Raw genomic sequence first — 17,567 nt, forward strand, 5'->3', positions numbered from 1 at the left:
ATCTTCATCAACAACATACCGTTGTACCTTACGTTGTCTCTGTCTGTAACGTGGAATCTAATAGGCTAATTCTACCTGGTGCCGGAAACGAACACACATGAAACGCCATTTTCATAAAGATGGCTGCGGTCAATTTCAAACTTTTTTGGCTGAAGTATAGCCTTAGCCTGGCGGGGCCATCCTATATCATTGAGATGTATAGTCTGGCATCGAATCATTCACCTCGCTTAATCCAAGGGGCGGGCAGAGAATTGTCTTTCAAACTGCCTAGGCATGCAATAGGCCAGCGCTACGACCATATCCGTATCCGGTAGGCAAAACGGCAAACACATCCTTCTTAGAAAGGAATGACTTAAGTGCATTGTGTTGCTCAACTTTCAAAGAAAAGCACAAGTCCAACTCCTCCAAAGTTGACGCCAACGCCGATTCAAACAACCGCTCTTCGTTCGCCATAGCCACCTTCCTTGTTGTTCACCGTCACAGGACTGTCGTTATCCTGTTAAGCCCGCCTTAAGACTCTCTAACGAAATAGAGCGCTGTGATTGGAGAACATCCACGGTGTTAAGCCAATAGAAATTCCTATGGTTCGATACTAGACGTACAGGCTGAGCAAATTAATTTGCCGCCGCTAGGGTGCGTCTAGATTTCTAGGCTAGTATTCACCTTATTCCGCGCGCAAACATGGGGGCGCTAGCTTTGCCCACATTGTCTCCGAACTTCCGATTGAGCAGTACATCCATTGCGATACATTGAGATAGCAGAGCTCTATCGAGATGACTGGCATCATATATTATGGGTCATCCTAAAGTTAGGAACGTTTATTTAGGATTTTGGTGACTTAAGACATTTTCTGTTATACAGCTTTCCTATCTGAAGTTAGGAAAAAACTGACTTTGGAGCGGTTGTTCTGTAATGACTTTCTAAACTAGTTACCATAGTTACCAAACAGATAAGGATTTGCGAGTTTCTCCATACGATACAGCGGCCACTGCCGCATCGTCTATCCACTCCGTAGGGGTGAATAGCCTTGGGTAGCGAAGTACAATATTGCAATCTGACCTCCTGATGGCATTTGTCGTTTTCCTCCCAGGTTAGCCTCTCTATCCTCTTCTGCCGTGTTATCCCAATGAAGCTAATTAGACGTAGCTAGCCGACCGGAAGTTTAAAGACAACGTGGAATTTAAAAAAATGGGCGGGGCTGAATAAGGTGAATAGCCTAGCATGGGCCATTGAAAAGAATGGGGGCGGGACTTAGTCACTCTCTCCAGTTATATATAATACCTCCATGGCTTTTACTAGTTATTTTTTTGTAACTGACATTTTGAAAGGAAAGACATGTCTCTTTTTATCAAATATTTGCATCAAATAGCTTTATTCCATTTGCTCAATAAGGCGAGTGAAAACATCGTTTTTTCATGCACTGGTCAATTTCGAGATTTTGGGCTAATTTGCTACCTTAGCATGTATTCTTTCACACTACTACAACAACAAAGCCCGATTTACACATTTAGGTGTTTATTTCATTACATTTTGTCTACTCGCGCCTGTATATTTCTCCTAAATTCACCAAAAGTTAGTCTTCTAACGTTTCATGCTCTACCGCGACCGTGCTACAAAACATAACATGTGTAGTACCGTTGGAAAGCTCTGTTTTTCCTGCATGACGTTGTGCTATCCAAATATGGACACTTCCTTTAACCGCAACCAATCGCGAAAGTTCAAAGGCGAGTCTAGGCTGAGAACGGAATCTCTTGGCTGTGTTCCATGGCTGTTTTCTCAAATTGAGTTTTTCTCATTTTCCAGTAGAAACATCTCAGCCTATGTAGCACCTATGTACACCAAACTTTCCAAATATACACTTAGCAGTGTTCTGAAGATATTTACAGAGGGATTTGTTAATAAATCATTCCTGGCCTGATTTATGTGACATTTTAATCAAAAATATATGGCAAAAATCGATTTTTTAAGGCTATGGACAGTATATTCTGATTTCCTAGGTAATGAAAGCAGATATCCTGAAATCCCTCTGTAATTTTATTTTTATCTTGTATGCAAACATAATTTTGTACCTGGCTTTATCATATGTTCAGATCTATCTACCGAAAATATATGCAAATGTGCGCATATTTAATGAGATAATGCCTAATTTGCATAATTAGACATTCGAATTTCAAAAACTTCTAATACATTTTTTGTTCATACTTGTGTAAGTAATCAAGTGAGGAAGTTTCATGGTGATGTCTATTATTTTAAAATTTTACCCTATTCACCTGTAGTGTCTCGCCTTGTGAATGAAGTGGCTCACAGTCACAAAGAGAAGAAAACAGCACTGCAAATCAACTCAGATTTTTTGTTAGCAGTGCAGCTGCAATCCATGCAAAGAGTGCACAAGCACATAGGGATAATCAAATACATTTCACTTTTAAACTGCCACTGCTTTCTGCAGACACCTCCACCTGACACAATGTAAGGTAATCTGCCCAGCCTAGAATGTGCACATGAACCCAGCGACCTTTCTTCCTCTCACAGTTCCAGGTCCAGGATTGGCCAGCAGTGATGCCAATGAGAGCATGAGAGCACACCTGAAAAGTCACCATACTCAACCTTTCTCCTTAATATGGACATTTGACTTTACTCTCTTATTTCATTCCCATTCCTTAATCCCATTCAAAATGATTTAAAGTGTTAAAGAGCAAAAACATTTGCCAGATTTTCCAAACTGTTCCATATTATGTGCAATTGTGCAAAAAATGGGACTCCATAAGAGATTGATACTGAATATAATGCCAAATTGCACACCTGATAACATTGCCATGTTTGAGACAGCTACAGTTTTGCACACCTGATAACATTGCCATGTTTGAGAAAGCTACAGTTTTGCACACCTGATAACATTGCCATGTTTGAGACAGCTACAGTTTTGTTTATCTTCAGCCAGTCCCCTCATGGTGCCTCCAAGAACTCCAAAAAAGCAAAGCAATCGAGATGACTTCATCCTGGTGAAAAAACATAATCATACATCCTTGGGTATTTCCCCTTCTATTGCTTTAATACATGAAATCTTTGTCAATTTAATTTGGCCTTTGTTTAAAATAATTTACAAAAATCCCCTCTTTAATGTCAAGGTGAAAGCAAAGTAATGTTAATAATGAATACAAAACATGTTCTATAGACAGAGCCTTACACTTCAGTTCAGCCATCAGGCAAAGAAAATGTTTATTGTACTTAATGCACTCAGTCATTATAACCTGAACCTTCTTCACCAAAAACGTAGTGTTAAGAGTGACAGAGAATCGTTTTATTATCTACTGTATACACAACGTCTGTTTTGCTACCCACATTAGTACAGTACAGTACATGATTAGATTAAGGTCTTTCACTTGGTGTTAAAGGGAGACATAAGGCGACTACAGTCTGATCCATCTCAATGACACATTGAGTACACTTGCTACAAATTCATTCTCATTTTGTTACATTTGATTCATGAAAACATGACTTTCTATGCAGCACTTTCAGAAGAATTTGGATGATGAAAAGCCTATAGTCTGAGACCAGTTTAGTTAAATACTTGATGCCACTCTATGACTGTATTATAAAAATTTACAGAACTAAGAGGACTTCTGATTGTGGGACAGCAGTGAGGGGTGTTCAATGGACATAGCAGAGAGAAGATCAGAGGTGCTTCTACACATTAAGCTCTATCATTGAAAACCCCATGAGTTCCATATGGAATGTTGACTGGCACTTCTGCTCGCCCCAGCTCTGTAAAGGTCTTGGCATCCAGAACCAATAGGAATGTGCTCTTCTCCTAGAAACAGTAACAATTATTTAGTTGTGCTACCAAATGCACTGTGTATAAATTCAAGTCTTACCAGCATTCAGCATTTCTTGAACAACATTTCAAGCAACATTAGTATCATGCATTGGTTGTCATTTTGGACAGTCTGATGCATCAGTTTCCCAGACAACTGAAAGACGCACCTTTCCTTGTGTGTCACACACTATCACTTGGTTAACAAATGTGCCAATGTTGTTAATCAGTAAGCATAAAATAATAAAGACACTGCAGGTTGTCCGATTCTGTAGTGTTTCTCATACACACAAGTTTGCTGTCATTCATGCAGTGAATCTCCTGGATATGAGTCTTACCTCTCTGGGTGTAATGATCACTGACATTACCACTCCATCATCCTCATCTGTGGCCTCGGGTGATGGGACAAAAACAGGCTCGGAGGGGTAAAGGCCAGGGTATCGCCATGACTATAGGGAATAATATTATTGATATGTGAAGACTTATTGTATAAGACATTGCGTATACTATGATAGTTAAACTTGGCAAACATGGTGTAAACTTCAACCATCTTGGGATCCATACTGTATAAAGGGATACAGCAAGTAAAACATTTACCTTCACTAAATTGTCAGTTAATTTGTTACTGCTACATTAGCTTTGAATCACAACCGGCAATCGAACAAAGATGTCAGACAGCACCTTAAGTTCCTTTGTCTCAACATCCATCTTCAGAAGGGAATCGCTGAACACATGGCCGAAGCCACAGCCGTAGTAATAGCGGTATTTGCGAGTGTTGTAGTTGTTGTAGTTGATCTGTGGGAACTCCAGGCCTCCGAACTCCAACAGATCATCACCATAGAGATTCTCATGGACACAATATACCTGAAGTAAAGTAAGAGGAAAGCTGAGTAATAATCAATATTTCTAGTTGTGTAACAAAATGCTTTATCGACTACAACTTAGCACACTTTTTGGAACACACAAATACAGAAACCCATACCCTTCCATCAGCCATTTTCACAGCCTTGGCAGTGCAGAATGGTAGTGTGACCAGATTCTCATTCACAGGTGTTTGGTCATTCACATCCAGGGGCAGCACATATCGCTTTGGCAGGTTTGTACATAGTCCATTGTAAAACTGTCAGATAAACAGAAACCGACATTACTTTGCGGTTTTGAACTATGCCTTTGTTTTTCATTAATTATTGCAAAATCTAATTTCATACTGACCTTCACTTGTAACACTTTTAAGACATAACATATTTAATTCCACATTCTAACTGGTTGTAAAGCCCAGCTCAGAGTCTTGTAAGTGGGACATTAATCTGTCTCTGGTCATCACCTTGTCAAGTTCCTCCCCAGATGCCTTGCTGAGATTTTCCAATGTGAAATCTCCTATGACGGCCCCGTCGTCTCCACAGCACATGTCCATGACCAGCTGGCCCTGGTCTTCATACGCATTGATCTGATGCAGGGTGAACATGGCGTTTCCGTAATAGGTCACCTTGCTCTTCTACGGGGTAGAAGATGATTATTGGCTATGGGGGAGAATTCAGTAGGATTCACGTCTTAAATTGATCATTACATATACATGACATGACACTCTTTTATTGACTTGCATTGTATTTAATACAGTGCCAGCTGAGGCTACCTGCTGTGTGACAAGAGAGACAGTCCATCTCTGGATGGTGATTAGGCTAACTTTAGTGGATATTTGGCACCGCAGTTTTTTTCACATTCTATTGCTATTTTCTAGGTCTTATATGTCAAAGCTAAGAAACATAGCCCCTTTGAATGAGAGTCACTTGGAACATAATGCCTGATAGTTTGACAAAGCACCTGTGTTTTAGTGTGTTTTGTCATGGTTTGGGTGTTTCGGTGTTCAGTTTTTTGGTTTCTAATGAGGAGACACAGCACTCAAAAAATCTTCAATTGAAATGCATGGGGTTTAGATCGTAACACCAATATGGCAGTTGTCTACACACTTCCGCAGCCAAAAGTCGACACGTACCAATCATGTGTTGTGATCTCACCGCTGGAGTGTGTTTGGTGTCATGAAGCCTGGCGCACGCACAGTTCTGCCCAAAATAGATGCCCCATAAGTGCCCAAAGTGCGTTGCAGTATGGCCGCCAAGTGGAGGGACTTGCCTACAGTAAAAGGACTTTGGGCTAGTGTTATGCCACAATTCTTAACGCTCAATTCTGATTTTTTTTTGCTCAAATCTGATTTTTTTTGTGTGGCTGTTAATTGTTTTGTTTTTTTAATTATACATCTGGTCAATATCAGAAAGGTCATGTGACATGGTGATGTCCTGCCACACCGGAGAAGGTCAGACAACATTTCTAACCAACATTCACGTTTACATGGACACTTTTAATCCGATTAGAAACAGAATAACGGCTCAATCGGAATAGAAATTCTCATAAAAACACCTCAGTCAGAATATAAATGCCTGATCTGAATCAAACGCACTGAAAGAGGTGGTGTATTCCATTCCTATTCCAATTGAACAGCCATGTATATGGTCAACTGGATTGCCTGCTGTATCTTTTCAAGGAAAAGTAGGCAACATCAGCTATTCCGATAGCGCACCCCATGTAAACCGACGGCACAAATTTCATGTGCTCAAAGACTTCATGTTGTGTTCAAAACCTTGTTTGGGTCCTACCAGAGTCAAACTTATGACAGTATTTTACTTGAGCAGTTAGTTTGCCATCATTATGTAAATTAGCTTGAATTAGGTGAACAAAATGCCTTGGGAGCCATTTCTCACTATATTTTGCAACAGTGATTGGATATACCTTGCCAGTGCGTTTGTCCACAACATGAAAGATGGTTTCCAGAGATGGGTCCCATTCCATGACCTTGTGGAAGCTTTTTCCTTGTATCCTGTACAGCATGAACTTCAGCAGGTCCAACTTAATGGGTTGTTCAATGAACACCACATAATTCTCTGACATCGCTGTGAAAATAATACTGAAATGTTGATGTTGCGAAATATATCTTGACTGGCACAGGAACAGAGAGACAAATTACACCAAAAGATAGAAGTGAAGATAAAATTTAAGATAAAAGAACAGAGATAGGAAAAAGGTATAGACATGTCAATCCTGAGAATAACTGTTCTGCACTGGTACTGTTTCACTATGTTCTCCTGATCTGTAATCTTTTTCATCAACTGCAAACATTGTGCTCCTCCCATGAGTTTGCATACTGCCCATATACTGGCCATGTCTACATTCCACTATAGAAAAAGAAAACACAGAGGTGTGCACTCAGAGAACACAACCAACTTTCATAGAAAAGGATAAATCATAAATATAGTTATCGATTTCAATACAAACCATCTGTAAACCGTTCTGACTAACTGTTGTCCTCAGTGTTTGGTCTAAATGTCACCAGGTCAGGTGGGCACAGAGCTGGGAAGTGAGAGAGGCTAAACAGCTGTACTCAAAGAGACTTGTCAGCTATTCTCTGCTACAGTAATGACTCTGCTCCTACCTGAGCATGTCCTCAGAGACAGAACGTCCTGAAAGCAGGCAGAGCACACTAGCTGGTGCACTAGGACAGAGCACACTCAGGAGCTGGTGCACTACAGAGCACACTCAGGAGCTGGTGCACTAAGGCAGAGCACACTCAGGAGCTGGTGCACTACAGAGCACACTCAGGAGCTGGTGCACTAAGGCAGAGCACACTCAGGAGCTGTTGCTAAGGCATTTGCACCTGTTTCAGGCTTGACTTGCACCTTAAAACATGGCATTGTATGTACAAACCCGCACATGTAGAAAGCCCATTGCTGGCCACAGGAAGTTGACCTTTTTCTACTCATACATATGCATTTATGGGAAGGTCACAGGGAAAAAATGGAAGTATCACACAAAAAACATGGAGAAGTGTTAAGAGTGATTGATTAGGTATTCCCGCATATGTATGAAAATGGCACACATCTGTTCTGCAGTGAAAATGATGCTACAGGCAGCCTGCTCAACACAGTCTTTAACCACCTGGAAGGGGCAAATAATTTTGTACGACTGCTATTTATTGATTTTTCATCAGCTTTTAATTGTATTCAACCCCACATTTTAGCAGACAGACTTTCAAAGACACACATCAACCCAGGGCCAATAGCCTGGTTAGTTGACTTTTTAACCTCCAGATCCCAAAGGGTTAAAGTTAATGGTGTTTTATCTGGCAATCTTTTATCTTCTACCGGCTCCCCCCAAGGATGTGTCCTCTCTCCTCTCCTCTTTGTTTTATACACAAATGAATGCCGTTCACAATATGATGGAAGACAGGTTTTTAAGTCTGCAGATGATTCTGTCATTGTGTTTCTTCTCAATGGAACCGTGATTGACCATGGACCAATAGTGAGGGATTTTAATGATTGGTGTAAGCGCTCCTTTTTAAACATAAATGTATCAAAGACTAAGGAACTAATTATTGATTTTAGGAAGCAGTGCCGCCCTCTTCCCCCACTATCATTGATGGCCAACCAGTTGAGACAGTACAAGAGTACAAGTACCTTGGCACAATTATTGATAGCAAGCTATGTTTTGATTCACACACTGATGTTAGTTGTGCCAAAGCCCATCAGCGCATGTACTTTTATCGCAAACTGAGGAATTTTAACATTGACCCCACTTTTATGAGAACGTTTTATTCCTGTTTTATTGAGTCTGTTTTAACCTTCTGTTTTATCTGCTGGTGTGGCTCTCTGTCCATAAAAAACAAAAATCGATAATCGGAGAGTATCGTAAGGACATGTAGGAAGATTGCAGGCATCAACATCCCCTCTCTCTCTCACACCTACACTAAAAGAGTGGCAAAGAAGGCCCAATCTATTGCAGCTGACCCACCCTCTGTCCTGCCAGTTTAAGCTACTCCCCTCAGGCCGTAGGTACTAAACTCTTTTATCCCAACTTCCATTTCCATTTTAAACAGTCCGCCAAAACTGTTTTAACTATATTTATTTTTATTATTGTGTTTTAGATACTGTGGGTTATTATGTTTTTCTGTATTGTTGTGTGTCTTGCCCTTGGGGACAATAAAGTTACCTTGACCTTGACCTTGAAAGCAGATGTAATCTAGATTGTGGTTAAATGCATCAGTAGGATAGCATCAGTAGAATACTTTACTTTTCCTACAGTATAAGTATAAGTATAAGTATATATACTTTTTTGATCCCGTGAGGGAAATTTGGTCTCTGCATTTAACCCAATCGGTGAATTAGTGAAACACAAACAGCACACAGTGAACACACAGTGAGGTGAAGCACACACTAATCCCAGCGCAGTGAGCTGCCTGCTACAACGGCGGCGCTCGGGGAGCAGTGAGGGGTTAGGTGCCTTGCTCAAGGGCACTTCAGCTGCGGCCCACTGGTCAGGGCTCGAACCGGCAACCCTCCGGTTACAAGTCCAGAGTGCTAACCAGTGGGCCACGGCTGCCCAGTAGGACTTTACTGTAATTTCTTCCACACCATCCACTTCCCTATTATATCTGTACTGAGTGAATGCTTAGTAAATTCCAAATCTCTGGATGAAGCCATTGAACAGCTGATGCAGTTCCATCACTAAAATAATAATATACAGTGCCTATAAAAAGTATACACCCCCCTTGTATATTTCCTTTTATAAATGGAATCTTGAGACCTTTATTACATTAATTTACAAAAACCCTCTCTTTAATGTCAACGTGAAAGCAGATTTCTACAAATGTTATATAATGTATAAAGATTGCATAAATATTCACCTCCTTCAAGTCAGCATTTAGTAGATAAACCTTTGGCCCCAATTAAAAGAATGGTGTCTGCGTGGATAAGTCTCAATTAGGCTTGCACATCTGGATACTGCGATTTTACTCAATTTTTCTTTGCAAAATTGCTCAAGCTCTGTCAAGTTGGAAGGGGATAGGGCGTGAAGTCCAGCTACAGATTAGGATTGAGGTCTGGACTTTGACTAGGCCACTACAGAACAATCACCTTGTTGTCTTTAAACCATTTCTGTGTAGTTTTGGCTGTATGCTTTGGCTCATTGTCTTGCTAGAAAGTAAATCTTCTGCCAAGACGTAGTTCTCTTGCAGACTGAATCAGATTGACCTCCAGGATTTTCATATATTTTGCTGAATTCATTTTACCTTTACTTTTACAAGCCTTCCAGGGCCTGATGTCGAGAAATATCCCCAAAGCATGATACTACCACCACCATGCTTCAAATTAGGGATGGTGCGTTTGTGGTGATATGCAAGGCTTGGTGTACGGCACGCCAGACATAGCATCTAGTCTGATGGCCAAAAAGCTCAATTATGGTCTCATCAGACCTGCATCTGCATCCCGGCAAAGTCTGAATCAGGAAGTTTTGTAACAAGAGAGAACAAGGCAGAACAAATGGGAAACACGAAATGCTTAAAGGGATATTCCACCAGTTGGGGAAATACACTTGTTTTCCACCTCCCTTTGAGTTAAACAATTGAGTTTTACCTCTCCCCAGTTCATCCAGCCGTTCTCTGAGTCTGAAAGTAACACTTTTAGCTCCAGCTCATTGAATCAGATTAGACCTAACTCAATTGTTTAACTCAAGGGGAGGTGGAAAACAAGTGTATTTCCCCAAATGGTGGAATATCCCTTTAACAAATTCTCTGGACATACACATGGCCCCCTCAAGCACTGGTTAGTCATGCTGGCTCATTATTAGAAATAGCAGCGATGGCTTCATTTTTTAGATCATTAATCATGGCAGAGCTAGCGAAAAGACCGAAGAGACAGTTGTGAAATATGCACCCCCAAGCTGTACAGGGAGCTCTGTAGAGAAAAATGTGACAACAAAAGTGAGAAATCAACAAAGAAATGACTAAAGTTACAGAGCGGGCCTTTAAATTGATCAAGATTCCACTTATAAAAGTAGAAAAAGGGAAAAAAAGGGGGGTAAATACTTTTTATAGGCAATGTAAAACCACTCCTGAAGTTTGCCCACAGAGCCGAAATATCTGAAGATAACGCTGCTAACATGGCCTTTCAGTTCACCTGCTGGCACCTGGACTGACTCTGCAGGAAGTTCTATTTGAAGGATCTTTACTCTCTGTTTAATGCCTGCTGCAGGTTCCCATGACAATAACAATAACAAGTTGAGCTTGGGAGAGACCCACCAAAGCTGTGGTAGTAAGATGGCCTCCTGGAGTCGGACGCGGGGATGGAGCAGAGCACCTCAGCACCCGACAGATCTGCCTCGTCCTTCTCAACCTTCTCCTTGGGGAGAGGAACACGGACAATGTTGTAGAAAAACCCTGCAAGGAGAAGCAATGAGAAAAATCACTAACAGCAGAGGGTTGTGGGTAATTCTCGCACGTGTGTGAATATCTTGATGATGAATGATGAATGAATGAATGAATGAATGAATGAATGAATGAAGTAATAAATGGATTAATGAATGAATTAATTAATGGAGAAAGGGAAAAACAGGCATGTGTCACACACCAGCCTTTCCATAGGAGTTGCCCAGGTTGTATGTGGTTCCATCCCGGTCATAATGAGGATGGGCTGTGGCTGCATTTACTGCTACGAATTTGGACCAGTCTACCTGTGCAAGGCAGATTAAACATGTTTTAAAACAAAGTTAAACACAAATCAGACATACTTTATTCATTCCAAGGGAAATTAAGCTAGCCTACTTGATGCATTTAAAATTCTTTACGGTAAGTCTATGTGCAATCATTGATCATAACAATGATTGACATATTATTGATATATTATTATTATTATTATTATTATTATTATTATTATTATTATTATTATTATTATATTACTCAGAGCACACACTATTTTAGACATGTAGTTGTAGATTACCTTATCTTTGGTCTCCAAGCTCTGGGGGTCAATCATGCGCATGTAGTTGGTCTCTGTGCTGACATAATAATCACCCTTGTACTTGACAAAGTTCACACTAGCATTATCAGTGGCCTCTGTGGAAAAGTGAGAAATAAGCAGGTCAGAATTAACCTGGTGTCACCCTCCTAGTTTTACGCTAATTTTCAGAGATACTAGTCTATGGGTTTATGTTTCCCAGTAGTAGGCAGCAACGCCTGCAAACATGTTGGACAAGTCAGAAGAATGCGTACATTTATTTACAGCAAAGGTAGGCCTAAATACATTGTTTCCTGACTGCCGATGCTCTTTATTGTCAGTTGGTAAAGTTTAGGCGAAGTAGGAAGTAATGTTAGGAATCCCTGATGAATGAGATTGGTTAGGCTGGACCGAAGATTTCATCGTTAATGCAAAGTCTACGCTCATTGCGATGCTGGGGTTGGAAACATTTCTCAATGGAGAGTAGCCAGACTCTCTTTGCAAAGTGAGTCTGGTGAAACCAGGTTAGGTCAGTACAGGAAAAGAGCAGTTGAATAGGTGATACCAAAGAGTGGGGAGCAGAGGACCGTGAGATTAGTCTGTCTCGGTAAATGAATGTGGTTGTGTTATTTCTAAATACTGTGCATGTGTGTTGCTCAGGACAGAGTTACCCCTTTTGTTTTCGCTCAGACACACTACACACCACGACTGGTTTTCAGAAGTCTCAATTTTTTTCATGTGTGTAAGTGCTTCAGGCCACCTGTTTCTTGGCAGCTAAATAGCTCTCATTCATGGACTTACTTGGAACCTGAAACCTTGAGAAGAAGCGGGCAAAGATGTTCTTGCAGGGGTCAGGCATGGCCAGAGTTCCAAACTCAGTCACCACTATGCGGTTCTTCTCCGAGTTCTTCACATATGAGTCACTCCTCAAGAACCGGCTGCAGTAGGTCACCTCGCCATCCTTGATGAAGAAGCGATGCATCAATGCCATGCCATCAAACCAATGGGTGTACCTGCATTAAATGAAAACAAACAAACACAATGAGACATGCAGTAGATATGCATTCATTTTACAGTTCATTTCAAGGCCTATAGAGAGGAAATGGCATGCCAGTGGTGTGATGGGAATTTCACCTGTTTTCACCAAATTCGAATTTCCCCGGCCCATTTCTGAGGAAGCTTCCATGGACCCAGGATGGAATGGTTCCCTTGACAGTGGTACCAATGAGCTCGGGGGTCTCCTCCACAGTGCTCACCAGGGGTTTGATACACTCCAGGCCACTGACAACAGGCCGTGTTTTTTGGGCTGCAACATGATTCACATGCACATGGGAAATAGCAGATTAATACACCTTGTGCAGGGTGTGGTAAGATGTAAGTTACTCAAATTATGTCAGATGAATTAATATCAGGAAAAACTCCCTGGATACAGTATGCATAGTAAGAATTAGATTCGGTCACGTTACTGAATTGCTCATGAGGCACACCGTAATTTCCCAACTATTAGCTCAGGTTTATATTTGTTCAGCTATGAGGTTAATACACAGGGGCAGTTAATATTGTATTAATATGGTTTTGTTTTTTAACTTGCATAAAACACTGTCCTGCGGTTTATGCACAATGTGGCTAATACACAGGAAATTACTGTAGATAAGTACTCTTACTACAGTCCCTAAATCCAACCAGGACTTTTCAGCACCATTTGGATTTTAGATGTTAGTTTGCAGGCAAGGGCCTTTGAGCCAACACATGCTACGTGTAGACACCCATGTATATAATTACCGTACCCATATCATATCATATATTGGTTTATCACTAGGTTGAGATAAGATACATCAGGTTACATATATGTCTGTTATGTGTGATGTAGTGTTATGTGTTAAAGAACAGCTGGGGACAAGTGTACCTGTATCGTCTTCTGAATGTAATCAGCAATGTTTGAAAAACTCAGGTAGATTGCACAGGTAGCTGAATGGGATGTTTAATGTATTCACTAAAATAATCTAGTTTTTATTTGTGATAGGATAAATATAATAAAAGGCAAAACTCTTCATTCATTCTATTTTGTGACATACACTGAATTTGAAGAGAAGAGCTAGTTTTTGCCTAATATATATATATGTACTGTATAGAATAACACTAAACCAGAGAGTGTAGACATGTTATAAAGGACTACTGGGACAGGACTACTGGGACAGGGCTGGTTTTATAGCCATGTAAACATACAGAGGCTCATTGTTAGCAAACATCCGTCTTGTGTTCCAATGTCATGTTGTGTTTATCATTTAAAAAACCAAAGTGATTGTTGGAATTTTTCAAAATTATATTAGCACCGTTTAAAATTGTTGCCCTGAATAAAGAAGCTTCTTTTAGGGAGTATGATCTATGGCTGACTCTAAATGGCCAGAAACAAAGAACTTCCTCCTGAAACGTCTATTCCAGGAATTAACCAAGAAACTGAAGATCTCATACTCTACAAGGTAGTGTACAACTTCCTTCACAGAAGAGCATAAACTGGCTTTAACGAGAATACATGTAAACATCAACAGAAGAGGTAAAGTCAGGATGCTGACATTATAGAGCTGTAAAGAGAAGGGCAAAGCACGGCCAGGCCAATAAAAAGAGAAGATTGTGATGAACAAAAGATCAGAGATATTGGACAGAAGAATACTAAAAAAAAAACTACTACAAAAATGACATGGACAGACCAATCTAAAATATTCAGAACACAAAGAGGAACATTTGGGAGAGGCAGATCAAATGCTGAAATTAATATTCCTGTGACCTCAAACTCTTGAACGGCAAAGCGTTGCATTTGCAAGGGTCTTTGACTTAAACATTGTGCCAGTAAGTTTGAAATTCAACACACTGAACAAATGCATTCATAAGGCACACTTAGTCAAGCTGTTAGTTAGTCAGTACACTAACATGATATTACAGAGAGTGTGGAGTACTGTGTACAGAGTGGTGTGATCATGTGATGATATTACCACCTATTTCACCTGCGGGTGTCAGATTGGCTGTGAATGTGATGATGAAGATCGTGATGAACAATGCGAAACGCGTTGTTCACGCCAAATAAAGTCAGTAAAATATACCCTCCAGTGTGCGATGTATACTACTTTTTGACATTTAAATGATATTACAGATATTTTATTGCATAAAAAAAATAGTTGTTGCTTCTAAATATATCTGCCCAATTCTCGTTTTTCCAGAAAACATGCAAGGCACACATTTTGTAGTGTGTGTGTGTGTGTGTGTGTGTAAGAGAGAGAGAGCAGAATGAAGCAATGAGAGCAGATGAGTAAAGCTGTGCTATGCCGCCGGTGGAAAGCCATGGGTATTACCTGGTGCGCTGATGGAGGGCTGTGCTGAGGGCTTGGGCTTGGGCATGGCTGGCTGTGCTGCTGCTGCTGTGGCTCTGACCCCTGTGCTGCTCTGCACTGTCAGACAGATGAGGAGTGAGACAAACTCACAGGCCCCACAGGAGGAAAAACTCCCCAGGCAAAGAGCGCAGACAAAAGGGGGCGTGATCTGCAGATCCACTCGACCCTTGCACACTGCAGCCCAAGCAGTGAGCTGTTGCCATAACGAGTTATTCAATATTGGACTGGCTGATAAAATACAAGGCTTTTATTGCCCTGGCTGTAATTATGTAGTAGTATGACAGACATATGGCTCACCTGGCCATGGTTCACATCACATGGCTGTGTGGCAAAGCAATGTGCAATGCAAATATTTAGATGAACTTCATTATTTATGCCGAGAGTGTAAACACTGTAGATGTGGAGGAAACTGCACTCTCTTGTGTATTATACTTATAAAAGGTTTTATTGCACCATGCCCTTGACTACAAACGCTGTGAACAGAGACTAACGATCCCACCCCCTTTTGTAAGGGACTAGTTATCTTCACTCAAAAGAACCTCTTGTATCATCCCACTGTAGTATGGCTTAAACCAGTGGCCATAATCAGTTCCCCAGACTCCATGGCCTAATATGCACGTCTATGTAGTAAATAACAATGCCTTTGATGAACCATTCCTGACCTCTTGTCATATGCAGCTGCCGGACGTCACATGAGCTATACTGGACCCCTCTTGTCCACACTGACGTCCAAGTGCGCTTCATCAGGGTGTTCCTGGAGAGAACTATGATCCCAGCTCTATATTAAGCATTCAAACAGCAACACTGCAAATCAAAAACACATTTAATACTGACAACTAAACAAGAACAACAACAACCTTCTGACTTTTCACTGTTTTGGTTACCTAAATTGCAAAAGGGTCGGTTTGATCATCCTTCCTCTGCTGTCTGCTGTAGTAGGCCTAGGTTGTTTTCTTGTAGACTTTTACTGTAGCCTAGTTTGTCTGTGATGACCGTTACAGGTTTGTCTGTTGTGTTCTGGTTGTCTTTCTGTTTTATTTGGCAGGTGTGGCGACGACAATTGGCAGTGGATGGGTACAGCCATGGGTACAGCCGCGCGCAAGGCGTGTCTTGTCTTAATAAACCGCGTATTCCAACTTGGACAGTTTTTATGGCTTTCGGAACTAAATTGTTTATCTGATAGAAATACCCCATAGCCTATACTTGTTTCTTTCTTGTTACAAACTTCAACCAGTTGTTGTGTAATACCTTGTGAGACCGTGGAGCACGAGTACTTCCTTGTGAGACCAAAGTGCACGAGTAATCCACTAGGGGGCATTAGGCTACATCTTCAAAATCAATTCGTGCATCCTCAATGGCCTTGCAGTGGCAGTGCAGCCAAAGCAAGTCCCACCACTCGGCGGCCATTTATAACGGCTTCAGGCAGTTATTTTGGGCATCTATTTTCCTATTCAAATGAATGAGGAGGCATAAGGGAGGTCATATTTACATAAAAAGTACATCAGGTACCGCGTATCCCAACTTGGGGAGTAGTTGACAGTTGGCTTTTAGAACTAAATTGTTTCTCTGATAGAAATACCCCATTTTCTTGTTTCTTTCTTGTTACAAACTTGTTGTGTAATACCTTGTGAGACCCAGGTGCACGAGTACTTCCTTGTGAGACCAAAGTGCACGAGTAGGCTATTCCACTAGGGGGCATTACATCTTCAAACTTCACATAATCAATTTGTTATCCCCTCTGCATCCTCAATGGCCTTGCAGTGGCAGTGCAGCCAAAGTTCTTAGGCAAATCCCACCACTCGGCGGCCATCTATAACGGCTTCAGGCATAATGAAAGAGGAGGCATAAGGGAGGTCATATTCACATAAAAAGTACATCAGGCGAATCTGTGTTGAAATCTGAATTGAAAAATAGACATATCTTCTCCAAAATCGCTAAAATAAGGCTAAAAGACTTGAATTACTCACATTATCACACATATTGTAATCTGTGTTTTTTTATGTGAGGTGAATAACATAACCCATGGTATATATTGAGAAGCCCTATTATCACATAACATAACCCGTGTTATTTGACTGAGGAGCCCCATTCTGATAGTAGGGGTGGAGAACACAGACAGTAGCGACTTCATGCAGAGGCTTGTGCTTCTGAGCCCTTGGAGCCCAGGGCCTGGGCCCGATAGGCCGTTCAGTAATCCATCCCTGCAACTGCAACCGCAAGTGTCACTACAGTTCACATGTAGGGGTGCAAGGTTTGGTTTGGAAAAGGGCACGCACGCACGCACGCACGCACGCACGCACGCACACACACACACACACACACACACACACACACACACACACACACACACACACACACACACACACACACACACACACACACACACACACACACACACACACAATGCATGACTCAAGTATTCTCAAACAAAGTTAGGCCATATTCTAAAGAAAAGTGAACAGGGTAAATGTATTTGATAAGACTGTGGCTTACATAAACTGTGCAGGAATCTGGGCTGGGCTTATTATCAGCCTGAGACCTTTTTTTCTCAAA

At 41.1% G+C, this 17,567-nt stretch overlaps 2 protein-coding genes across 2 annotated transcripts in view; both read right to left on the reverse strand.

Moving 5' to 3' along the window:
* klf9 (Kruppel like factor 9) overlaps positions 1 to 17,567 on the reverse strand; it is a 130,571-nt gene that overhangs the window by 74,177 nt on the left and 38,827 nt on the right. The gene's annotated exons all lie outside the window — the stretch shown is intronic.
* Positions 3,594 to 12,634, reverse strand: bco2l (beta-carotene 15, 15-dioxygenase 2, like). The gene is made up of 11 exons (XM_076269794.1): positions 12,426 to 12,634; positions 11,948 to 11,957; positions 11,632 to 11,745; positions 11,263 to 11,365; positions 10,935 to 11,072; positions 6,581 to 6,756; positions 5,136 to 5,297; positions 4,794 to 4,931; positions 4,493 to 4,675; positions 4,150 to 4,260; positions 3,594 to 3,808 (listed from the first exon to the last, which is right to left on the reverse strand). Exons 1-11 carry the CDS (start codon positions 12,617 to 12,619, stop codon positions 3,692 to 3,694), a joined length of 1,446 nt encoding a protein of 481 aa, XP_076125909.1. The 5' UTR covers positions 12,620 to 12,634; the 3' UTR covers positions 3,594 to 3,691.

This window comes from Alosa pseudoharengus, unplaced genomic scaffold (assembly GCF_046254945.1).
Source record: "Alosa pseudoharengus isolate Yale_2024_CS ecotype anadromous, Long Island Sound unplaced genomic scaffold, YU_APseudo_1.1 YU_APseudo_1.1_scf_6, whole genome shotgun sequence".
NCBI classification, from domain to species: domain Eukaryota; kingdom Metazoa; phylum Chordata; class Actinopteri; order Clupeiformes; family Clupeidae; genus Alosa; species Alosa pseudoharengus.

Bases quoted from the DNA above. Each gene is read 5' to 3' on its own strand.
- bco2l (XM_076269794.1), bottom strand. From the start codon at position 12,619: ATGGCATTGATGCATCGCTTCTTCATCAAGGATGGCGAGGTGACCTAC. The intron at 11,073-11,262 runs GTGTGTGACACA...TTCTCCTTGCAG, and splicing joins CAACTCCTATGGAAAGGCTG to GGTTTTTCTACAACATTGTC. The intron at 6,757-10,934 runs GTGGGTCTCTCC...TTATTTTCACAG, and splicing joins ATCTTACTACCACAGCTTTG to CGATGTCAGAGAATTATGTG.